Below are 26,667 nucleotides of genomic sequence, written 5' to 3' on the forward strand. Positions count from 1 at the left end.
TACCCATTTGTTATTTATTCTTCTCCATATAATGAAAGCATGACTGTCAGGCTCCAAAAATTATGCACCATTATTAGTGCATGCAGCCAAGTTTGAATATGCACATCTGGGCGTCAAGCTTTTGGGGCTTTACAACCCTTCATTACTGTATGCTTTTTTTGTAAATGATGATAATTTTTTGTGAACTATACCTTTAATTGTTGTTCTCTTCGTTTTTTTTCTCTCTCTCTCTCTGGCAACAGGACGGATCAGGACATTCAGACTTACACTATCGCAGTGATTAATGCGTTGTTCCTCAAAGCCCCTGAGGAGAAGAGACAGGTACTGCACACAGTACACACAAACCCATTTTCAGCTTTTTCCATTTGTTTGTTGTTGTCTAGACTAAATAATGATAGTTTCTTCGTCAGGCAAGACGTGAGAAAATGTCACTCGAATGTCTTCCATGTTTGTTTAAATTATTGTTCTAACAAGCTACAACTTTCAATAGTGTCATACAACATTATTTCATGACAACTCTCGATATTACATGTTATTGAATATGGCATATATTAATGTATTTGGTCTTGGCGGACTAGATCTGCTATGCTACTGCTTCTGCTGATGATCATTATTTTTGCTGCAGCAGAGAAAATATGGACTTGCTACAGCTAATAGATACAGAGGCACGTTTCTGTGAGCATGTAAGATATGCTGCGGCTGCATAAATAGACCATCCTGTAGTAGATCTAGGCAGGTGGAGTGGGGGAGGTGGAGCAGACACTGAACCAGACTATTTAAATGTTGAGCAAGCGATCTCATTGGCTGCAAGATCAGCAGAGGCCAACCAACTTGGGCCATGCGGTAATGATGTGATCGCTTGCAGATTGCATGTAAAGAACCTTTCAGCCTGCGCCCTCTAGTGGTTCATGACTGAACTACATGCATTTTGTCCATCGTTCGGTATTATCTTGGATAGCTCTGCTCACTGAAATCTCATTTGTCCAAATTCTTATTCCACATCACTGCATGTTAAACATCAAATATGTTGTGATTGGCTAACATTCTGTCACTTCATGCAGCATTTTGGTTGCAGTGCGAACATAAAAAGTGCTAGACATTGGAAAATCGGTTTGGACAAAGTGTAAGAGGTGCTGTTTGTGTAGTCATGCAAGTGTGTCACTTAATTAGGCATAATTTTGTTAGTTTGTACCTGTGTGTGAGTGTCCGTTTGTGTGTTCGTTTCTTCACCTCAGATCATTTCCTTTTCCTTTCCTCCACCCTTATTAAATGCCTTTTATTCCTAATAGCCAACCGAGTGGAATGAGTGAGACTACAATCCTTAAAGGCGTGGTCACAGATTTTCTGCGAGTTTTCATGTCAAATCCAGTCATTTCATTAGGAATCCACACGATCATGAATTTTGTGTGAGAGCGAAAGATTTCGCCACACAGATTTTGTCGCTCTGACATGTTAACTGTCAGAGAGCTGCTTAGTTAGAAAGTGACTTCTGTGTGATCTGTGCTTCATACATTGCTACACTATTGACAATGAACAATGGACCCTTTTTTGGCCGTGAAGCTAATGTGACCGCACCTTAATACTCCCCTTTTCTTTTTTTAATCAGTACTCACAGTGATGTAGTTCTTAATTTGATTAACTGAAGGAAAAATATTTTGTGAAAAAATAACAAGTTTTTAGTTAAAGCTGTTGTAAGCAATGCTGCTAACCACTTTGCTAACTTCCCTTAAACTAAGCCACTGAATTAGATCGCCCCTCATTTCTACGACCATACGCCCACTCTCCTAAGATACGCCGAAGTCCTGACATTAGCAGAACCTGAACATGCAAAATGATTGACAGACAGTCAGACAGCAACTTCCAGCGTTCTGCTTGGCTAACACGTGGTACCTGTTTACAGAGCCCTGTGCTGTGTGGTTTCTCAGGACACCTATTTTTGCGATATTTGTCAGACAGTTGGACATTTTATGAAAAAAATTGCTTACAGCAGCTTTAAGTAAGTAAGTGAGTGACTTAGGAGTCACAGCGGGCTCATGTAACTGCCTCATATCCTAAATGTCAATTTACAGTTTCTCCAGGTCTGTTTAGCTGACCTCTTATTTCTGTGCTACTAACAAAATGCCTCTGCTTTCTCTCTCGCTTCTTTTCTCTTCTCTTTTTCTGTCTCATTCTCTCATTATTTCCTCCCCTCGCTGTGCACGTAATGGTAGTTTGATGAGGACAATGTGAACATCCTTGATTGTCCTCTAACAGTAAGTGCTCTCTAGTTAAGGTGAACCCTCTGTAGGTGATTTAACTGATATTTGACTGAGCTGTTTTGTAGAGATATACCTTTTTAAAGAGGTTATTGAAGATGTGTGTGAATGTGTGAGATATAAGGTGACTCAATGTTTTGTTTGATTGTAGGAGATGGCTCACATTCTAGCACAGAAGCAGCTGCGCTCAATCATCCTCAGTGTAAGTTCGCATTCTACAAAAATAGTACAAGTAGTATGGCAGTATGCAAATCTGAACATAAATATCTCTCTTTGGTTTGGTTTTCCTGTAATTGATGCTAAAAACATACTGGTAAAGTAGTCATTTGTTGTTAGTATTTAGAAGTAGTATAGGTATTAACAGTAATAATAATAATAATAATAGTAATAAATATATTATTTAACCCTAATCATAAATGACTGGAAAAGTCATGACACCATCTCCACAGCAGTCAAACGTTCTCCATCTGTCTAACATTCTCTTTCTCATTGGTCAGAATGTGATCAGGAGTAACAAACCCATAAATGATGAGATGGCACACCAGCTCTATGTGCTGCAAGTCTTGACCTTTAACCTTTTGGAGGACCGCATGATGACGAAGATGGACCCTCAAGACCAGGTGAAACTCACTGAACAGTTTTTACAGATGTAGTCAGACAATGTTCACCCCTGCTTATTAAATAGTTGCTTGCCAAATAAACAAATGGACATTACATATTGATTTGATTTATTCATAATTTTATTAAAGAGCTGTGCAATAATGTGGTTTCATGCCTGTGTTTATGAAGGCTCAGAGGGACATCATCTTCGAGCTGCGCAGGATTGCTTTTGACGTTGAGTGCGAGTCCAACAACAGCGGCAGCATTGAGAAGCGAAAGTCCATGTACACGCGAGACTACAAAAAACTGGGCTTTATTGTAAGTTTTCATACATTCCATTGTTATACTCTTTGCTGATGATAAATAATTTGTGATGATAAAAATATTCAGTTACCCCCACTGTATGTCAAATATAATGAAAAAGGTGAAAGAATATTCTAAATTTTTATATACTTTTAATCTGATATGAGAATGAGAGGCCAAGGTAGGTGTGAAGAGGAGTAGAAACAGGAAAGGCCCATGAAGCAGGAGCATATTGCGGTCAGTAGCCTGAAGGGGGCAAGACTAAAGTTGTCATGTGCTCCTAAGCCCCGGTAAACTTCTGAGGTTCAAGACCCCTTTTACAGTGCCGTGTGTTGTCTGAAGATAAGACCTTCCCTAAACTCCTCCTGCAGTGTTAACACCTCCAGATTACTTACACACACACACAAACAAACTTTTCCCTTGCCACCAATGTCAAATGACAGGTAACTCATCTAGGCACCATTTCAGAGGATCTAGACACCATTTTAACAGCGTTTTAGGTTTGCTGTTAGTGAGCTGTGCAGAATGTGTTAAGACAACAGTGTTGCTAATGAGGGCTGTGTTCCAACTCTCTCAGGGCATTGTCACGTTGATGGATGGGAAATTGGTCTCCAGTGCCCTCGCCACAGACGTGTTTTTAAGTACTGTGCGCTGCCAGTGGACTTTGCCTCTGGCTGACTGTGTCCAGAATGAAATATTTGCGTCTTGCGTCTTGCATACTCCATACTGTGCATTATATACTGTACGCTATGCACTGTATAACTGATATAAACTACAGCTCAAAAGTTTAGGGTTGGTAAAAAATCTGACCCCTTACCGATTTTTTTTTTGGCATCCCGCTGTCTCTTAACGCTTCCATTGTATGGAAAAGAGCAGTTTGAACATTGTTCAAAATGTTTCTTTTTGTGTTCCATGGGAAAAAGAAAGTTAGTTTATAACAACATGACATTATAATTTTGGGATTAGCTATTAGCTTCATTTAAAATGCTATTAACTAATGATTTAAGAAGAGGGTGCCAAAAAACATGGGTATTACCGGTACTTGCAGTTCATTTGAAATGTAATATTGCATTGTGGGATGCAGAATTTGGTTCTGGTTACATACTGCTTTTTTATTCCATACATGCAAAAATGCATACTCCAAACTGCAAATCTACAAAGTTTGAATGCCCTTCCAAACGTACCCTCTGTCTCTGTTTCACGGTCTGTGAGTAATAAACCATGTTTTTACTCTGTGGTTCCTCTATTCAGCGCCACAGACACACCAGGGTCCATCCAAAAGCAAATGCAGCATAATTGGCAAACCCTAAATCCAGTCAGGCAGCCACAGAGCCCTCATCCTCAAAGCCAGCCATCTCACATTTTCTGAAAAGCGCAGATTATTTTGAAGTAGACGGTCGAGCAGAGGGAGCCGATATCGCAGTCGTAGCATTTGCAGAGAGCTTGCTGGGCCTTTGGCATCCACCGGGGATATACAGGCCTGTTTCTGAATCACAGACTGGAACCAATGTAACACTTCTCTTATCTCGACTTAACTACTCAAAATGCAATACGAGACTCTCTGCGTGATTACGATGCGAGTCATGGAGTCAAGGCTAGAGTGTGTGTTTCCTCTTGATCATGCTTGAGTTTGTGTGTGTTTGTGTAGAATCATGTGAATCCTGCGGTGGACTTCACTCAGATTCCTCCTGGGATGCTGGCTCTGGATAACATGCTCTATTTTGCCAGGCACCATCAGGATGCTTATATCAGGGTAAGACATGCTCACTTTACATGGGTGCGGAAACAATTTGCTTATTTTAAACGCATATTTATTTCTAATGTGTTTTATTTATAAACTGACTAGTGCTCAATTATCACCTCTAAAGCAAAGTGTTACCTCACCATGCTGACCTGAGTCATGCATTTACATTAAGATTTTACAAATGTAAGACCTATAAAAATGATCATTTAAGATTTTTGTTATACCAAATAAGACATTTAAGACTTTTTATGACCTTAAATATCATAAATTTGTTTTTTGAAGGACCTTCTAGAATATTTTTTTATCCGCACATGTGCTCTTAAATGCATTTTACAGTTTTCACCCATATTTTTAGTCGCAACTGATTGCACTTGCACTTTCGAGCCCTGTCTCCTCCAAAATCCATCATCCCCCCCTCTCATACTCCATAGACTCAGTAAGGAAAGTGAATTGGGGTTGAGTGAGGACATTCCTTGTCTCCTCACATTACTCTTTAACTGTACTATTCCACTTCACTGCCCTCTGCAATGACGTGCTGTGATTCTGCGGCTCATCGCTGTTTTCACACTCAAGCGATACCCTGATAAACCCGAAAATACACTCTGTTCTCAGTATCCACCCTAGTGCCCAAACACTTAGCAGTATAAAGACAATTTATGTGGGCCCCCCTCATCACAGAATCTGGGACTGACAACAACTCCTCCCACACTGAAATACAAACTTACTTGGTGTTATTTTTGTTATTTCTAGCAATAAATGGTAAATAAACATCCAAATTAAAGAGAGCTCACCCAAAAATTGAAATCATGTACTCTCTCATGTCATTCTAAACCTGTATGCCTTTCTTGCTTCTGTCAAAAAAAAATATTATTCTTAATAGATTTTTTTTTTTTGTCCGTACTAGAAAATTAAGTTTTTTTTGGGTGAACTATCCATTTAAATAGTCAAAATGTATAAATGAAATACAATAAAAGTAACTGTGTCAAAATGAGTAACAAGATTGTGTCTGTGGTTGCAAATTTAGCCTAAACTATTACTATTAGCTTACTTTAACTACTCAGTAGGGTCTAGCATCTTTCTGACCAAATGTTGGTTTGTAGTTGTGGATGGATTAATGTTATAAAAGTAAAATGTATATTAAAAGGAAAAGAGCCTTTGCTTTAAAAAAAATACATGCATTCTTTTTTTTAATCAACAATTGAATCTGGGTAACTTTTATTGAGAGGAAAAAAAGCAAAAAAAATTACCAAAAGCTGAGAAAATCACTTTTTTGTCAAAGACTACGTCCAGATCGGATTCAGATCGATGATCAAAACATAGGCCGAGTAGATCGAGTGCATCAATCCATCAGCACCCCCAAAAAACAGTAGCTGAAAAGTACCCAGTTGACTTACTATTTTCAGCATGATTCTGAAGTGCACAGCTGATGGACACTTTACTATCCCATGAGGCCACAGGAGAGGATTTGTGAATGCAATAAAGCGACGCAACTGACGCCGTAGGTCATTTGACAGTGATAACAGGGCGGATGTAGCACGTCTACATTTCATTAATAATACCCATATTTATAGTATATAAAAAGTACTTTTTTAACTGTCTCGAAGTTCATATTCAAATGTAGTAGCTACTCAAGACGGTATGTAATTTCGGATGCTGCTATGATAAAAAATAAAAAGTAGTTTATGCAATTCAGTCGTTTTTTTCTCCAAAGCATTTTGCTTTAACAGATTAAAAGACAAAATGTTGACATTGTTGCCATTTACTTCTGTGTGTATGTTACAGATTGTACTGGAAAACAGCAGTCGTGAGGATAAACACGAATGTCCATTTGGGCGCAGTAGTATTGAACTGACGAAGATGCTGTGTGAGATTCTCAAAGTCGGAGAACTTCGTAAGTGTCTTCTTATTTACCATTGACGTGCCAGATGTCTTTGAGTTTCTTTATTGAAAGAATCATGCTGAGACTGAACATTTGCAAGCGGCTAAGATAAAAGGCAACATTAGACTTTATAATTGTAGAGGAGTTCATAAATTAATGAAGTAAAGCGCCTAATGTTTGCCCTCTTCTAGTGTCTGAGCTTTTAAGACTTGCTTTTATGTCTCAAGTTGAGACTGCAACAACTGACGATGTCTGAGCTAATGCATGGGGATTGAGACTAGTATAACTCAAACTCAAAGCAGGACTCTCTGTTAGGTTGTTTCCACCTTGCACATAGAGGAAAGAGTAATGAAAGTGGCACAGAGAGAGAGAGAGAGAGAGAGATGATATATGGAGGTGAGCATTTCGCTTATCGATTCATGTGTGTGCATTTAGGTGTGGTTTTTAAACCATTCAAGCGCAAGAAGCACAAGAGAACGAAATTTGTGTCTAATGGAAAATAAAAAACATAAATCCACTCGCTGTAAATAAATGTATTTTCTAGTGATATTTTATTTGGATAGGAGTTTCTGCCCCCACATCTGTAAATTGTACCTCAGCGTTGGTATAAGACAAAGAGTCTCCTTTTCATCCTTCTCTGGAGTGGCTGAGGAATCACAAAGAACTGTAAAGCCGTTGCTGTATTCAGTCACGCACCATTTAATGTGGCACAGTTGGAGTGATCCATCACATTTATTAAGCACAATATTGAGAGAGTAATGAGCAGCCAGCAAAGCATTTTATTGTTTAAAAACTCCATTTGGTATTCTGATTCAAGTTAGCAGAAGAGAGGTTATTAGCACAACCTCACTGACAGCTTTTGGGCATTATTGAACGGTAAGTATATTCTCAGTGGAGATTGCTCCACCGTCCTGTCATCAGAAACTTAATTAACTGAACTTGCTGAGAAAGCTTAATGTAACCCCTCATTTAAAAAGTAATGCGTGTCTTTTAAAGCAAGGGCTGTGGGAGGACACGGCTGTTTTAAATGGGAGAAGAACACTCTCACATACACTTTTAGTAAGTTTCCATTTGGCAGATACTTTTGTTCAAAGTAATTTATGGTGCACTTACAGACTTTAGACGGGGTAGATGCTATGTTTGCGTTGATGTGGCAGTGAAAGATGTAGAATGGCTTGTTTTGATGTTTGTGAACGTTAAAAGGGTGCATATCTTTAACCACAATGCCATACTACTCACTACTCTTCTCATTTGAAGGTTTATACAAATAGCAGATACTTATTTTGATGCATTTGACTCACTTTGATGCCCTATCTTCAGCAGTGATGGGCCAGTTTGTGCACTCATCAATCCAGGAAGAGGTATAAGCCATGTCACTCCTTTTGAAAGCTTTGGAGACCTCAATGTTGTTGAAGATGATTGCTCATTTTATGTTAATTAGAGTTTCCCGACACTTGTTTTAGCTTTTAGGCTATCATTTCCCTTCGATTATGCTGACACGGTACACTGTTGCGGGCAAACAATTCTTCCTGAACCATCTCTCAATACCCTGTCAATTTGACCCTACCGGTGATAGATTTTTTAAATGGCATTTCCCCCATCACATTTAAATATGTGTTATCTAGCTGTGGTATAAGAGTTTCTGTTCGACCGGCACTTCCTTCAGCAGTCATGAATAATTTATCGGGAATCCAGGTGTCCCTGCTTCACCTCCTCTCAGAGAAGTGTTGAAAGTTTTATAGCTGTCCATGTTTTTCCTGCAAAAGCTTTAATGGAATCTGCGGTGGTCAGACGCCATGCAATGGCTTCCCAGTTCAGCCTTTAAAAAGGCGTATCTAATATTTATGAGGAGAATCAAATGGCTACTGGCTCAAAATGTCCTTGCTTATGGATTTATGGTGTTATTGTACTTTTACTGGGGGAAGAGAGTTTCCATCTTATGACTGAACTAACATACTAATGATGGCTCAGAACTGTGAATAACCATAGAGTATACTATGAAAACTTTATAGTAAATATATGCAAACCAGCACATTCATCATCTTTGTCAATAGACATCTTACAAAAATCAATTTTACATACCAATTACACAGTAAACCATAAACATAGCAAAAATGTCTGGTGAATGCTGTTTTAACATCTCACGGACCGGGTTGTTTTAGCGATATTGATGTTGAGCAAATGTCCAAAAAAAATTCATTTTATTAGTGTAATTTAAAATAACTGTTTTCTACCTTAATATTTTTTAAAAAGCTGAATTTTCAGCAGCCATTATTACTTAATCATTCTAATATGCTGATTTGGCGCTGAATAAATATTTTTATCATTATCAATGTTGAAAACAGTTATGCTGTTTTTGTGGAAACCATGATATTTTTTTCCAGTATTTTTGGATGAATAGAAAGTTCAAAAGAAAAGCATTAATTTAAAATAAAAATCTTCTGTAACCTTGAATTTTGATCAATTTAATGCATCTTTGCTGAAGAAAAGTATTTATTTCTTAAAAATACCTTTATAATCTAAACCTTTAAATATGGATATACTGTATATCGGACTTTGTATAAATGTATAAATATCAGAAAGAAATTGGGTAAAAATGTAAAATATTCAGAATAATAATAAATAAAAAAAGTTAAACATTATTACAGTTTATTCTGCTCTCTAAGATAATTATTTATTCTATTTATTGCGCACATCAAATATATGTCTGGACCACACGTGTGCCATCAGGGATGGATAGCAAATTCTACTTTGTTTTCTATTATGATTTGTAAAACTATCACAATGAGCATGTCGCAGTCAGATCACCTTGCGTTTGATTTTTATTAATACAGCCACAAGCATCAGTGATCCTCAGCTCCCTGCAGATAAAGTCTGGGTTAACCGCATCAGGAATAGGCTTGTCTGTAGTTGTCCGTATAATCTCACACCTCCAAGATGATGTTCTTGACATCCCTGCTGCTCAATCATGAGCCCCCTACTGAGATACGGCACACTTTTAAGATGGGCACATGGTGCCATGCCTGGGCAAGCCGGTGTAATGCCTGAGGGATCAACTTTAAGTCTGTGGATGATGAAACCAGACCGCTCTTCTGTTCAGCTCTAGTTGCTACCAAAATGCAGCGGAAGAAAATATACAATGGGTTAAAAAAGTGCTCCTTTCTGCGTATATTGAAATGGAGCTCCCGCATGTCTTGTTAACCACTGAAGTGTATTTGTTTAGTGGGAAATGTTCTCCTAGGAACATCTTCTGCTTCAGTACTCACTGTGGCTCTTCTTTTCTCCTCTGTACGGAAGTTAGTGGATATGGATGTCGGTATTATTGACAGGCCGTACTATTGGAGTACTTCAGTTTAACTTCAGCTGCACTCGGTAACAAGACCGCTCATGGCACAATGCACAATTGCTGACAAAAATACACGCAGTGTGGGCAATTACATGAAGTGAACGATGGACGCTGGAGAACTAAGTTGAGTTAAATAGAAATTTACACTGCCTTTGAAGTGATCCCTGCGGCTGATTCATATTATAAGGTCCCATTAGCAGCTCAAATAGGTTCAAAAGAACCAATTGCATGCACTATTTTATCTAGTTGAAGTCAAGAATAGTTGAAAACAGGGGTCTTGAATCTTTTTGAGGCCGAAGACCACTTTGTGAATAGAGAGCTGGTGCAGAGAACCCATTGTATTGGGTGTTGCTTTGTAAGCCTGGCCTATAATAGTGTATTGTACCATATCAGTGTATTTACATACTTTGTTTTGATGTTTACATTGCAGAGCCATTAGAATATAAATGATGTGCATTTTAACTTAATTGAACTACATTGTAATGTAGAAGGGGCAATGGAAAAACATTTATTTAGCTTTTAAAATGAATATTAAAAGCATAGTTAATCCAACATTTTTATTCTTTCATTCTTTTTATCACTTCCATGTTGTTTTAAACCTGTATTATATTTATTCTTTAGTGGAACACTAAAATATTATTTGACAAATGTTTTTGTCCATATAGTGAAAGTCAGTGGGGTCCAAAACAACATTGAACCCCATTGCCTTTCATTGAATTGAAAAAAAAAATTACACAATGATTTTTATGCTGTACAAACTTTATATTTTATACCCTAACCCATAAACTCAAGCCTCACAGAAAACTTTCTGCATTTTTACATATTCAAAAAACATAATTTATTCATTAAATTGAAATTGAACTTCATTGGGACCAAAAAATGAGTTTGATACGTGGTTCAGGTATTCACTACATTTTGTTCCACAAGGATAGTAATACCAGAAATATTTGACCTTGACACAATGTAGGGAATACCTGAACAACATATCACACTCACATGCACAATTTTTTAAATATCTGTTTAAAAATAAAAAATTTCAAAATATCTATAAAGTCATACTTGTTTGGCTGAACTATTTGTATATTGTAATTATGATTTAAATCCAGCAATAATAGGTGAACCCCCCGCATTATTGCTGTAGATTCCCTGTAGAAGTTAAGCTTAAAGTTTTCCAATCTTGGAGACGACAGTTGGATGGTTACTTTCTGAATACTGTAATGTCAGACTGCTGGGAGGTCTTTTCAGGATAGAAGGAATGGATAATAATGGATAAAAAAAGAAGATAAAACAGCTGTGCCATTGGTGTGGTCAAGTTTCCTCATGCAAAATAGATGAGTGAACAGATGCAGCTGCTGTCAGCATCTAACCCACATTCAAACACAGAGGTGCAGGTCCACGAGAACATCTGCTGTGCTTATATTACATAGCAAAATAGATCCTGTGGTGCATCATGTAGATAAACATGACACATCTATTTCATCACACTCAAAGGAAATCAATAGTCTGTGTATTAGTTTGTGGATTGACGAACGTTTATGATAGTGGATTGACATGCGTGTATTATCATCTGTTGACGTGTATTATAGTCTGCGGATAGATGTTTGAGTATGAGACAAGTGAACAGATTGGCAGCGGTCTCATCTGCCATGCATCATCCGTTGTTTACATCATGTTGGCAAACCTGCCCCAAGTAAAACTTATCCTTGATCTCCCTCAATTCTCCTGCTTAAAAATGATCCTGCCTCAATTCTTCTGCTTAAAGCCAACATTTACTTAACGATGATTTAAAGTGATACAGTTACAAATGTCATCATTCACTGACCCTCATATTGTTCCAAAACTGTATGACTGACCTTGTTGTACACAAAAAGATACATTTTGAAGAATGTATTTTTGATTGATAGATACACTTTTTTTTTGTGTAATTCAAAAAATAAAATAAAAAAAAATATCTGCAATCTTTACTGATTTTTATAAAGTAAACATAAGAATAACTTTTATATTGTTAGTAATAGTTCAAGATGAACACTTACTGGACTGAAGCAACTTTGTTATACTTGACTATCCATACATCCACTTTTAGAAAAATCATGTTAAAATGTGATTACTAATTATGATACATCAGGCTTTTGAGGAATGTTTATTTGTACATTGAATTGCATTGCATTATATATTTTGCCCCTTCACAATAAAAACTACATAGTTTTGATCATTAAACTAAGCTTTTAAATTTCATCTTGCTAAGACATATTATTAGGGAAATATAGAGAGACAACTGATATTTATATGCATTTTATGTAAGTAGTCTGCTATACTGTTATACAAATCTCATTAATATACATTACAAACTATCAGAATTGATTTTATCTTACTTTTTGGTCTTATACATATCAGCAACAGCACCAAATTGTATATTCTTGCTCAGGTTGGGGCTTAAAAATTTGAGTACGAGCTCCATATATTCTTAACTTATGCTGTATGAGCCATAAAAGCCTGATATATCAGAAATGATACAAAAAAAAACACATGAAATTTGATTTTTATTTTAAATATTTTGTCTAAAGACAATAAACTGTCATTTCAAAACAAAAACAACAAATTCTGACTACTATACCATATGTCTGGCGTTACAGGGTTAAAAGTAAATTCCAAGTCTTCAGAAGTCATTGGATAGTTTCTTTTTGGCCTAGTATAGCTTTCCAGATTTTTTTGGACTTAATTTCCCTCTGGAGATGTCACAGGGTATACTTTGTCTAATGGCAATCATTATTTCATTCTCCATGTCTTGAAGAGTGTTCCCTCTGCATTGAAGAGCCAGGGTGGCATCTATCACTGTACATTCGTCAGTTCATCACAGCTCTTGCCTCGAAGATGACCTCTCGCAGCTGTCATCTCATCTTGACATCTCATTGTTCGCTGTGTGATGTTTGAATATCATCCTTGGGGCTTTCAGCCTTGTACTCGCTTGTTTAGTTTGTTCGTTGTTTTCTTCCCCTAAGATGCATCTTGTCTTCCATAATTATCTGTGGCAGAGCATCAAGAAGTGAGATGATCATGTCAGATTTGGAGAGGTGCAGGGGTGGCCAAGGCATCTGCCAGTCCTATAATCCTATGACCTCTGTGTAGATGCACAAGGATATGGACATATGGGTAAAATTCCTGGGCAGATTCCCAGTACGTGGGAAGATCATGTGTCTTCATTAAAGACCACCCAGACATGTCTCTGCAGAGCCTGTACTCTGGATAAGGCTTCCTAGCTTCCTTCTTAGTGATGACCTCCAGATTCTCAAAGATGAACCATTGTTCAATCATCAAACTGCTCAGAGTTCAGTTTACCTCATGCAACTTGTATGAACTGGCTGCATGCGTCCTCCACAGCAGTGTCTTCTACCGAGTTCAGAACACGTCTTGTCATATTTGTTGGCCTGCCGTAGATGATTCACTTCTGCATATTGTGGCTCGTCATTTGCCTTGAGGGATTGAGGGATCTGCAGATTGCCACACCATTACATCACTTCTCTATAAGCAATACACACGTAGAAGTCGAATCATTATCATGAAGTGTTTGTTGCAGTTAGTCTTCCATGTGTTGAGTCTTGAAAAGCCTGCACGTACTGTTGGGATTGATGTGATTATATTCAATGATAGGAATTAAAAGTAACAATATATTGATTCTAAAGTCACTTTTGCAAAGCCAATTGTAAAATCAATTGGCAGGCCTATCATGCACTAGGGGGGTTGAAATTAATCGTTTCTATGATGTATCGCGATGCGGTCGTGGACGATTCTGCATGGATGCAGTAATTTACCATAATTAATTATAGGTTACTGATGTTTCTCTGACTTCATTCGTCACATACGTGATTGTCACGCTAGCGTAACAAAGGCAAAGGGATGCAAAACACAAAAGTGAGTCAAAAAATGCACCCACTATTCTAACATTTACAGAGTGTGTGTGAGTGCCTGCGCTACTTGACAGTTTCATACTTGTGTTTATTAGTTCTACAGTAAATGCTCTTGTCGTTGGCTGTGTTCAGACTTACGTTTTTTTTTTTTTTTTTTTTTTTTACTACATTCAGGAAGTGTACTTTCTTGGACCAGATCAAATAAAAAGGAGTTCTGCTTGTATTCATTGACGAAAATGTAGCCAGGTGCAGTGATATTTTGTAACGCATCGTGATTTCGAATCGAATTGAATCGAATCATTGACATAATTGTCATCTAATTGAATTGAGACGAGTGACGATTCACACCACTATCATGCACTGACATCAAATGTTGAAGGATTCTATGAGAAAAGCCATGAGAGGAATCATAACTTCTTCTGCATTGAATGTCGGTATGATGCTGATTCATAGCTGGCTCATGGAGGGAGTACAGGAGGTCAGATGTGACTGTGCTGACGGATTAAGGTCATGAAACGGGTTTTAACACTTTTCTGACAGCCCTTCTGCTTACCCAACTAACCAGTTGACATGTTGAATTGCAAGCTATTAACACTGCAGCTTTGCGCTGTGCTGTGGTTGTTAGCCGGAGAGCATAAAGCTCATGTTAATACTCACAACATGCACATAATATCTCTGCCTCTGTTATGTCAGTCATGACTCATGAGAAACTGACTAATATGATGTAATGATGTTATATGATGTAATCATGCATTTGAGTGTGGACATAATGTATACAAGGAGGTCTATAATAGCTGCACAAACATTTCCATGCATCTTAAGGGCTGTTGTTCGGCAGGTGCAGGATCCCCGGAAGTATGTGACTGAATTCTGTCATTTTTGCTGATTTGCAAATGCCATGTGATCACATTAAAGCTGCATTAAAATGAAATTAAATTCAATATTGTTAAAATATAATATTTATTATTCAAAATATTGTGTATATATATATTCACCCCTAATGATCCCCTAGTATATAATGGTCTATATTTGCAGAAAGTCTCTTGACTTCTGGACAAATAGGAAAGGATTGTGTTAATCATACTGCTTTAAAGTTTAAAGGTCAGGAAGATCTTTGAGGATCCTTTAGTTACAATATGAGAGAACATCCTGGATTAATAAGATTCCTCCATTCATTGTGACTGCCAGCTAGACTTTTAGAGGTGCATCAGACTGTTAATACTGCCCAAACCTGTGAACTCAGGGCTTAGGCGAGAGCCAAAGTGACTCTGACATTTCATTTCTCAGCAGGTGGGTGCTGATAGTGCTGCCCTCCCCTTCAACACACCCTTGAACTCCTCTGACTTCTGAAGGAGAAAGAAACTATTACAATGAATCAGTTGGAGCCATCCCAAAGGACCAGGCTCTGTGGCTTGGGCATTCTGGTGGATTGAGCCTCAGATTGACTGGTCAGATGACGTCACTCTCAATGAAAGCCCCATTGCGCCTTCAGGCATCATTCATTATGCTGTGAAGTTTCAATTTTGACCAAGCCAATGCAATTACTGGCCCTCTGCTGGGGCTTTGGCAGGTTCTCTGAAGCTTCAATTCCCCTAAATGAGAATCTCAAATAGTGGCTCTCATTCAAAGCACCATTCCACTCGAGTAGTGTTTGTATTAAAGTGGCGTAGCTGACATAGGTGTGTGCCGCCTCAGGGTGAAAGCCTCAGTTTCATTTTCACCTTGACTGCTTCTGTTTATAAACACAATAATGGCAACTTCAGTTTTTATAGCGCTCACCCAGACTTTAATTTCCCACGCAGCCATTCTGATTTGATTCAGGCTTTTTTTTTCATGAAGCACTAATCTCACTCGATAGATCATCACAGAGCTCTCATTCCATAATCCTGCTTTAGTAATATCCCGGGGGGAAATCTTTGAGGATCATTTATGAAGTGGCGAGATGAAGAGCAAGTCTTATCGTTCTTATGAGGGTAATCAGCCAACATCACATCCATCTACTGTATATGCCTGTATCTGTATGTTGCTGTTACGTAATGTGTTATGCGCTTGTAAGCCTAGTAAGAGGCTAGTTGGAGTCAAGAACTCCAAGACCCAGGCCAATATTAGACCCCAGAGACAAGATTATACCCCTTGAGACCTGTCTGTCCAAAAAGCATTTTCATGAACTGAAAAAGAGAAATGCTGAATTTATTGACTGTAAAATGAGACCCAGATTTGCATTCATTTAGCAAATGCTTTTATTCAAAGTGACTTAGACATAAGGGATATAAAAAAAGCAAAGATAAGAAGTTTCAGAATTGCTCAGAAAAGTACAAAAGTATGGGATACCATGAGTCAACAGAAAAAGAATGAAGAGGGTTTCTTTACAAGTTTTAAGAGTAAGTGCCTTAACAGTTGTAAGTCAAGTGTTCACAGAAGAGTCTTTAGGCAGTCTTTTGGAGAGGAACTTGGGATTCAGCTGTTCTGTTGAGAAGATCCAGACCTGAGACTGGGAAGGCAGTGACGAAAGCCAACTGTTGTGTCACCTCGTGTCCCTGTTCCCTGCACATTGTAAAGACTACTCCCAAGCTAGCACATTCTTCTGTGTCTACATGAGAGGAAATAACTCTCCATAACAGTAGACGGCAGTAGTCTATATGCGTCTTTCAAAAAGGGAAATCGGAATAGCTAGGAATGTGAATATACAAAAAAGAGTGATCTCTCTCTCACCAACTAGTACCATCGGTGCAGAACACACTACAAAAACTAGTCCGAAAGATGCTCAACTATAATATAAAAACCTAGACCAGACCAAGAAACAAAGTAATGAAATCCAGAGAAGGGCCACGTTTGTGTGATCTTGAGAGGTCCCAAGAGCAAGGCCAAAAAATCAAGACCCTAACTTCTGGAGTTTAATGCAACACAAACTAGTACAGCTTGATGTCAGTCATTTTTTTTTGTGGGGATTGGAAGAGGTTCTTGACAATCTTAAAATGTTTTTTTGAATTTCTGAATTAAGACCACTGACTGGTTGGCAGGGGAATGCATTGAAAGAAAACACGGCTATAAAAATGCCATTTTTATCCAACTATTCACAGTCACTTCAAATGTGTAGGTGTCCTGAGAGCCAAGCGCATGCTTCTAATGCTTGAAAATAATCGTCTGCTCTGCCAAGACGCTCTTTCAGAGAGATGTGTCGTGATGTAGCACCATTCGTTCCTAGCCATATCTGATGCATCAATGCATGAGAAGCCCACGTGAGGGCTGAGGCTGGCTAAGAAACCAGACACGTGAACCTCCTTAAAAGTTCATGTTCAAAGTCCCTGTTGTAGAGTCAGAAGTTCTCTTGAGACTCTAGTGCAGATCAACCTAAATAAAGGGCATTGCTTTGTTATGTGATATGGATATTGATGCTTTACCTGATAAATCAACTTTCCTCAGGTGGATTGGGGTGCAACATTTGACAATAAACAAAACGCTGACTTTGTCCCAATTGTTTGTTTACAGCCAGCGAGAACTGCCATGACTTCCACCCCATGTTTTTCACCCATGACCGCTCATTTGAGGAGTTCTTCTGCATCTGTATCCAGCTACTCAACAAAACCTGGAAAGAGATGAGAGCCACTTCTGAAGACTTCAATAAGGTGAGAGAAGCCCTTTTGATTGAGACCCTGCACCTGTGTCTAATTCTACATCAGTCTCCCTCTTCTAGTTGTCAACCAATATGGGTTTTTGATTGGCCGATGCTAGGGTTGTCATGATACTAAAATGTCAGCAATCAATAACAATATCAGTAAAATTACGAGACCATAGCTAAATCTAGTATGCTACTGAACACATCCCTTTAATTTGTTAGAAATATTTTACTTTTCATTATTAATAATTAAATTACAACAATGGGTTAATGATTTCTGTTATTATTTAGTTAAGAAAACATTAAGATTTTTCAAGTAATATTCAAGAAATGTTAAAATAATAAATATAATCAAAAATACAAATTAAACTACTTGCAAGACTTAAAATAAAGATAAAAATGAAGGATCATGCATTTTTTCCAGGTACCTTATTGTTTAATTAATATGACCAACATAATTGACACTGCATTTGATTATATTACGGTTATTATTTACTCAAAATTGAAGGACAAAAATAGAAAATGTTCTTTTCCATGTGCATTGGCAGGTCTGTCAATAGATTTTAAAGTCATCGGCCAATCATGCTCTTTATCAGATATTTAGTCTATCACTTCTTCACACTAATAGGACTTTTGCAGGGGATGATGGTTGTTTCAAGCTCTTGGCAGAGACGATTTTTTTTTCTGGTAAAAGAGGTGGTTGAGATTTGCTAGGCTGTTGTTTGTGTGATTATGATAATCACACAGCAAACTTGTAACCAATTTATAGCATAGGATAAAAGACCGTCTTGTGTAAAGCTGTATATTTTAGCTCAATTAAGATTCATGAACATGAAAACTCATTTTTAAAATATCTTCCTGGAGCATTTCTCCCTGGACACTGCGATTAAATTAATCATTCTTTGTTTTCTTACATGAGCAGCACATCTGAGAAAACTTGCTCGCTTTTGCCCCTCGTCTGTATTCCTGCCTTATTATAAATAGGCTTTCTGAATATAGAGATAAAACTTCTGTTTAATCTGGTGATCAGAACTCCCTATTCTTTTTTTTCTGACAGTTGTCTGGCAGTGTGCACACTTGGAAATCTTAAACTTTACTGGAGAGATGAAAAGTTGCTGTCGGGAGATTGATTTGTTTCAGGTTCTTTTAATGGTAGCGAGAAGGTTGAGGTGTTGAAATGCTCTAATCAAAACTTAAGCCCTATCAAGCTGTTGTTTCATAGAATGACTTCTGAATGAGTGGCCTGTGATTCTTGCTTGTGTTCCCTACAAATAAAAATCCACATAACCATCAATTCTGAGATGAATTGAATAATAAGACCATCACGTCATCAGCAGAACGACTGGATGTGAGTTCTCTCACAAAATAGGAAGTTATGCCAGTAGGAGTTCGATAGTTAATCGTTCTTCTTTTCAAAGAAAAAATTAGTCTAACACCTAAGTCTCAACATCCCTGGGCTGTTTTTACTTATCGTGTGTGGACACAATCATGATTGAACTGAAGAAGATTAGACCCACCTCTCCACCCACCTTTGTGGGAGCTTAATACAGACTTAGAGGAATAACTCTTGGCTTCATTGTTCAGATGTCGCCGCATTAAGAACACTTAACTTTGGCATTGTTTTAAAATTAATGTATTATAGTGTCTTAAAAGTTTGAGACCGTTGTTAATTACATGTTGGTTTTGTATCCCTCCATAATATATAAATAACTCTTTAAGCCTCTACTACTATAGAATCGCCACTTTAATAAAGTAGTATAAACTTTATTACACCTTGTTGCTCCAGTTTAATATACGTTTCCAACATGCTTTCTCAGAGGAGGCAAGTAAAAAAAAAAAAAAACATGGTTCAAAGGGATATATATAACCAAATGTTTTGGGACGTCTGCTTTTACATGCACATGAACTTGGGTTTAATATGGAGTTGGCCCACCCTTTGCAGCTATAATAGCTTCAACTCTTCTGGGAAGGCTTTCCACAAGGTTTAGGACTGTGTTTATGGGAATTTTTTACCATTCTTCTAGAAGTGCATTGTGAGGTCAGGCACTGATGTTGATGCAATCTCCACTCTAATTGATCCCAAAGGTGTTCTATCGGGTTGAGGTCAGGACCCCTTGCAGGCCAGTCAAGTTCCTCCATACCAAACTCGCTCATCCATTTGTTTATGGACCTTGCTTTGTGCACTGGTGCGTAGTCATGTTGAAACAGGAAGGGGCCATCCCCAAACTGTTCCCACAAAGTTGGGTGCATGAAATTGTCCGAAATGTCTTGATATGCGGAACTAACTGGAACTAAGGGGCCATGCCCAACCCCTGAAAAACAACCCCACACCATAATCCCCCCTCCACCAAACTTTACACTTGGCACACAATGCAGTCAGGCTAGTACCATTCTCCTGTAGATTTTAGATTCTCTGCCCAAGCTCGAGCGGGCCGATACCTCCTGCCACTATCCTCGGGCCGGGCCGGGGCCTTGATCAAGCACGTCACCTGTCATGCGCAGCATCTCCTCCACTCGCACACATCACACCGGGCCTGCTGTGCTGTATTGTGTAGCTTAAGTGCAACATGGAGCTTGAAGATGTAAAAAAACAAAAAAACAGGAGTATTAACTTTGAGCAACTTTGGAGGAAAGTCGGAGGTATGGAACCATTTTAAACAAGTCGTGGGCAGTGATAACATACGAGTTGGCTTTGTCGAGTGCATTAAGTGCGGGAGCGGGTGTTCAGGGCAGCTGGCCGAACGATAGAGCAGAGAAGGACTGCTCTGAAACCAGCAACGATGGATGCAATTTTGTTTAAAAAAATAATATATATTCTAAAACCTTGTTGAATTATATTAGAGTAGTAGGGCTACTCCTGGGCCATTCAAAGTTCATTCTTGTTCATTTTCGGTGTTCATCATTGTTCACGTTTTTTTTTTACGTTTCTTCATTCGGATCCATTTGCGATCCATTCCATTCTGAATAAATGAACAACGCAGTTTACATGCTTCGTCCTTGTTGCATTATTCATTAAGATAATTCTAAACCGATTTCTCTAGTTCAAACAACCCGGAATTGTAATTGAGATCGTCAGTTATATCGATATATATATCGCACAACGTGCAAGGGCTCGGGTAGGGTCGGGCTTGATTTTTATAATTTTTTGGCCCCAATCTAAACTCTATTCTCCTAGCAACTGCCAAACCCAGACTCGTCCATCGGATTGCCAGACAGAGAAGCGTGATTTGTCACTCCAGATAACACGTCTCCACTGCTCTAGAGTCCAGTGGCGGTGTGCTTTACACCACTGCATCCAACGCTTTGCATTGCACTTGGTGATCTAAGGCTAGGATGCAGCTGCTCGGCCATGGAAACCCATTCCATGAAGCTCTCTACACACTGTTCTTGAGCTAATCTGAAGGCCAAATGAGGTTTGGAGGTCTGTAGCTATTGACTCTGCAGAAAGTTGGTGACTTCTGTGCACTGTGCGCCCTTAGCATGCACTGACACCGATCTGTGATTTTACGTGGCCTGCTGTTGCTCCCAATTACTTCCACTTTGTTATAGTTGTTAGGGTACCACTAACAGTTGACCGTGGAATATTTAGTAGTGAGAAAATTTCATGTGAGGACTTATTGCACTGGTGGTAACCTATCACTGTACCATGTGTGTGTGCGTGCGTGCGTGCGTGTGTGTGTGGCGTGCGTGCGATAGAAAGGATGGAATAATGTACAGGGATAATACAATTTAATATCATATGGAACTGTCTTCAGGCCATACTTTATAGCATTTAAAGCACATTTTATATCAGAAATGTCGGGCTATATGTAAGTTCTGGCGTCCCTGAATCTGTGGATGTTTTTGTGGCTTTTTTTTGTGGCATGTGAGCTGATATTTTTTTATTATCCTCCATTTTGTGCTTTTGTCTTGGTGGGTCCAGTCAGACATGCATTAAAATGATTATGAGGCTTCACTGTCACTATACAGCATTGATGGACCTCCACCATTTTCGGACGACTGCACCTCACCATCCTCTGCCTCTTCTCACAGACACGCACCCATCTAATTTTTAAACGCACATGCTATTTTTCTCCTCCCCCACTGTCTTTCTCTCTCTTCGTGATAGGCCTGTCACATCCTGTAAATATTGTCTGTCCGTGTGTGTGTGTGTGTGTGTGTGTGTGTGTGTGAGGTGTGGAGACGAGAAGGAGGAGGCAGGTCTGCTCTCAGCGATGCTTTGGGGGCTAAAAAAAACTGACGGGCAATGGTTTGCCTGTTTCCATGGCAACCACATTCTAATTACTCCCTCTCCCGCTTCACAATAACATAATACAGCTATTGTGTGCGTGTGTGTTTTGGTTCATAAACAGCTGTCTTCTCCACCCAATCAGCTCTGACGAAGGCAGCTATGACACCTGACTTTAAAATGGCCACTTCTGAGCATCCAAGCACAGTAGTAGTGATGTAGTGACTCTGTTTAAGCTATAGCACAACCCCCACCCCTCCCCCTTCCAATCTCTCCCTCTCCCTTGTATACAAACCACGTGATCCATATTGCCGGAACTCCATTGGCTGAAGCAGCCATGGCGTCTGGCCAATCAGGCTTAAGCGCTGAAATGGACATAAACTGAGCTGCTTGGAGATGCTTTCAGACTTCAGAGTGTTGATGGGCAGAAGAAATCAACCTTTGGCTAAAGCTTGGTCCGTTTTCATTAGCAGCACACACACACACACACATACAACCCAGGAACCATCTGCCACCACTTTTAAACCTTCCTTTATTTTCCTTCTGGCGATCTGTTCGTCCCTGCACCTGGTCAGGGTTCGTCTCTGCTACACTGGGTTGGACCAGTGTGGATCCGCGCTCCCAAACATGGAGGTGACAATGGCATGTGAGTACTGCTTAAGAGATCGCGTCGGGTGGATGGAGGAAAACGGGTGTAGACTGAATGAAAAGGATGAAGGGTCATTTGCAATTTTGCCTGGATGCTGACGGGAAACGAGAGCAAAAACAGGCGCACAGATGGAGATGGCTTTTGTGTGAAGCTGCTTGTAGTAATCAGGTTAGAGGCAGATTTCATCTAGCGATTAAAGAGGAAGCGATCCAGCGAACGCTCCAACCTGCGCGCTCCTCCGTTGCCCAGCCCCTCCTTGGGTACTTGTTATGAATGAGCGCTTTAATGTATTGTTTCTTCATCACTCCTTTCTCCGTAGGACATTGACCTCAGCTGTGTGGCTGTTCATTAAGTTTGAATTATTTGTGCATGTATCCCACGTGTACATTGGCGTGTAGTAAGATCGGCAGATTTTTTTGTTGCTCTTTTTACAGGGAAGGCTTTTATTGAGGTTAATCCCTTTTGTATACAGCCTTGTCCTTTGTGAATTCTTTGTTAGTTCAATGTTCACAGGATTGACCTTTTGTGGATGATCAAAAAGACAAAAAAAAAAATCTCCCAGCACTTCTGAATTCTGTGATGGGCTGTCAGTTAGCTCCTAACGTTGATTGATTATGGTAATATCGCAGGCAGGATTTTTTTCAGAGCATAAATCTGCAAGATCTCATAAAGTGAATGATGTCTCGAGGTGTTGTTTGGTCGTGCTCAGCATCCGCACCCAAGCCTCCGGTCCACAATTCCCTACTTCCCCTTGCAGAGCAAGATTGTTTTTCTTTGTTTCTTCTTTTCTTTCTTCACTCTTTCCTTTGTTCCTTCCCTTCTATCTCTTCTTCTTTATTTCTTTACTTTTCCTTTCTCCCTTTTCTTCTCTTCCTCCATCCTTCTTCATTCCATCTTTCCCTTTTTTCTTTTGCTCTCCTTCTTCCTTTCTTCCGTCCTTTCCTTCATGTCTTCCCATCCCATCTGTCCTTCCTTTCTCATTTTCCCTTCCTTTCATACTTTTCTTTCTTAATTTCTTCTTTTCTCATTTCCTTTCCTTTCTTGCTTCCACAATTTCTTTCTTTTCACTTTTCACTTCACGTTTTGTCCTTCTCATACTTGCACACAAACGCAGTGCTACTTTACGCTATGAGCTGAGTCTCCTGGGACCTTAAGTGACCTTAATGCATTGCAAGCTTTCAGCATACTTCATGCTGGCCCTTGGAGAAAGAGTTACTCCTGTCAGTGGAGTGGATGTGTGGCTGGATCCTGAGAGAGTTGAGTGCCACCTGCTAGAGTACAACATTTTTGGGGGGCTTTTTCAAAATCCTGTGTTATAAAATGTTTCCTTGTCAGAAAGCACTTGCGTATTTAGACTGTGTCTGTCCCCCTAAACCTCACTTCCGTCTGGGTCATGGCACCAAATGTAACCGGTTCTACTCGTCCTGACCTGAGTGGGATTCAAACTGGGGTCTCCGGTGTGGGAGGTGGGCGTGCTAACAAGAGCGCTAAAGACCACAACCGCTAGCGCGCCTCTTGAAGCCAGGGGACTGCGGTTTACACGCACAACTCTTACTGGCCTACGTCTGTTAACATCTGCGCTTGACCATGTATATGTATATGTTTGTTTGAGTGTCTTTCTCTGTGTTGTCATCCTCAATACAGCAAACAACCATTGGAGGCTACACACTTATGATACACCCTAAAACATTTACTATGGACTATACACTGAGAATGTACTACTATTTAAAAAAGGCACCCTGAAGATGATCCGTTTCAGACAGGGGAAAGGGAGCACTCAAAGGAGCCTGACAGATGTCATCACTCTGCAGATGACTGCAGGTTGTATGGCCAGGTGTAGATACTCAATATCCTGTGATATCAGTAGGTTGCCAGGCCATTCGTCTCAACACCCCAGCAAGAATGCAGCAACCTTCTGCACAACTAACACACCAGGTTCTCCAAAGTAACCATGGTCAGGTCTGAGATTTATGGAAGAAAGTGGCAGAGCCTACCCATAGCATCCCATTGCATTGTCTCTCTCTTGGCATGCATATGCATGCACAGGTGTTTTATACTTGTCTACTCCACTTGTTATTCATAGGCTTACCTCCAGCATTTATGAAAAAATGACTTCAGACTATACGGCATCTAAATTCATCACATGGTTTTTGTGGTCAGTGTTTCCAGCAAATTATTTTTCCGTTAATGATATCTATTTGTTTTCTTTGAAGCAATGCCCATTTCTTTGATGTGAATCATTACTAACTGTTATAAAAATCATTATGGGGAGGAAACAGCATAATTAGCATGCCAATTGTGGAATGGATAAATGTCCCTTTGCTTTTTCATGCCTGATTACCCCATTGGGTCCACGGACCATAACAAGCAAAATGCAAAGAGGGATGAGTGCAACAAGATATGCTTCCCAGCCTGTACTGCAAAATTGTTTTCTGTTCCTTTCCAGTTTAGATTTGAAGTTTATTACAAAGTTTATTAAACACTATTTGAATGATTGACAAGTTGTAAATTATAATTATGAACGATTTCAGTTGTGGCAAAGACTTGTGTTGACGTGACTTCCTGGGCTAATTAAACAGCTTTATCTTTGGAGAACTGCGCCAATTGAAAGGTTTTGGGTTTAAACCTAACATCGTGTCCTAACCAGATGTGACGCGACACTGTAACATGCGATGAAAGGTATCTTTGCCATGTTAATCAGTTTTGGTCCTAACCAGCCTCGACCCTGTCATCAGAGGATTCTATTTTAGAAACGGTTTCTATTTCTGTTACATTGCGCCTGAAATAACAACATACAAACTATGACAATGAATATCTCAGGTACTGAGTATATACTTAATTTAAAGTTAAAATGGTCTGTGTGAGTTTGAATATCAATTTGCATTACCTTTATACTACATACTGAAAGCAGCAATGGATAATTTACCTCAGATCTTGAAAATAAATTAATATTAAAACTGTGAACTCAAGTGTAATCCATGACAAAGATTGTATCAGTCTCTCAGTATGTATTTGAATCATGTTAAAGTGGTTAAAAATGTATAGATTAGATTATGTAGGCTACTTAATTCATTTAATTGAGATTGCATTGCATTTGCAGACAGAGCCCTCCCACATGCTCTTCTGATCGGCTGTGATTTTTGATGGATTTTGTAGTCATCGCATGTCTGGTGTGGACCGACAAATAGATTGTCACTGAAATGTGACCGCATCACGTCTGGTTAGGACACAGTCTTAAAGTTTTACTAAGACAATCCTGTGGCTGTTACCGATGTTCGCTTCAGCTTCACACGCTGAATGTTTTAATATGGCATTTCCTGTATATATTAGTCATACAAAATGTCAGGATCATGAATAAAGATAATCCTCTTCTAGGCTTTGTTTACAGCAAAGCTGCTCATAAAATGATATGCGATTTATCTTCCTAAATCAATAAAAAAAAAAGTATTCTGATGTAACTGAATTACGGCCTTTGCATTTACAGGTAGGAAAAAAATATGAATCTTAAAAATGTGCTGCTATGTAAAACAGAGAGGCATACCTGTGAATTTATGATGGATAGCTGCGCAAAGTTGTAATTAAAATTGGACGGGAGCGATAAATCTTGCCTGCCCTGATTGGAGGCACAGCAGTGCTTTGATTGGCTGTCTGAATGAGGGAAGTAAGCAAACTGCCACAGTTGCAAAAAAAGGTGCTGGTAAACCACTAAATGCTACTGGAGGTAATGTGCTTTTCAAGGGTCATATATGGAACAACACTGTTCTATGTCATGGTGGTTTTTGCATTTTAAATTGTTGGTCTGTCGTCTGTGTATCAAGGCCAGACAGACGGAGTGTAAAGTTAAAAGTCCTTTAATAATGGATTGGTTTCTCAGTTTTGTGTGTGTGTTTCGGTTGGTGGTTGTTGTGCACTGCTTATGATCTGACAGGATAAGACCGGAAAACCTAATGCACATGTATCACTATTTGTCTTACTGATGCATATGATAGCCTAGTTAACTACATTTGGTTTGTTTGTCTGTTTCTCATTAACATTTGGCTGTTTTGTTTGGAATCGGTTTGGAACCCCAAAGAACAAATTTGTTTTAAACTTTGATCATCCAGAAAATCCATTTGTTATATTTGTTCAGTTGTTCAGCAGCC

General features: G+C 39.1%; 1 protein-coding gene across 11 annotated transcripts in view; it reads left to right on the forward strand.

Moving 5' to 3' along the window:
* The window catches only part of elmo1 (engulfment and cell motility 1 (ced-12 homolog, C. elegans)), an 80,535-nt gene that overhangs the window by 43,154 nt on the left and 10,714 nt on the right, over positions 1 to 26,667 (forward strand). For 5 of the 11 annotated variants that reach the window (XM_079590362.1, XM_079590367.1, XM_079590368.1 and 2 more), the window contains 8 exons: positions 243 to 321; positions 2,211 to 2,252; positions 2,407 to 2,457; positions 2,753 to 2,875; positions 3,045 to 3,173; positions 4,807 to 4,911; positions 6,685 to 6,793; positions 17,522 to 17,658. In XM_079590362.1, coding sequence (XP_079446488.1) covers positions 243 to 321; positions 2,211 to 2,252; positions 2,407 to 2,457; positions 2,753 to 2,875; positions 3,045 to 3,173; positions 4,807 to 4,911; positions 6,685 to 6,793; positions 17,522 to 17,658 — 775 coding nt within the window. Of the gene's footprint in view, positions 1 to 242; positions 322 to 2,210; positions 2,253 to 2,406; positions 2,458 to 2,752; positions 2,876 to 3,044; positions 3,174 to 4,806; positions 4,912 to 6,684; positions 6,794 to 17,521; positions 17,659 to 22,207; positions 22,523 to 26,667 lie in introns of those variants that run through there. The other 6 variants (XM_079590369.1, XM_079590372.1, XM_079590371.1 and 3 more) reach the window with 2 other exon arrangements.

Source organism: Phoxinus phoxinus (assembly GCF_949152265.1).
Source record: "Phoxinus phoxinus genome assembly, chromosome: 19".
Taxonomy (NCBI): domain Eukaryota; kingdom Metazoa; phylum Chordata; class Actinopteri; order Cypriniformes; family Leuciscidae; genus Phoxinus; species Phoxinus phoxinus.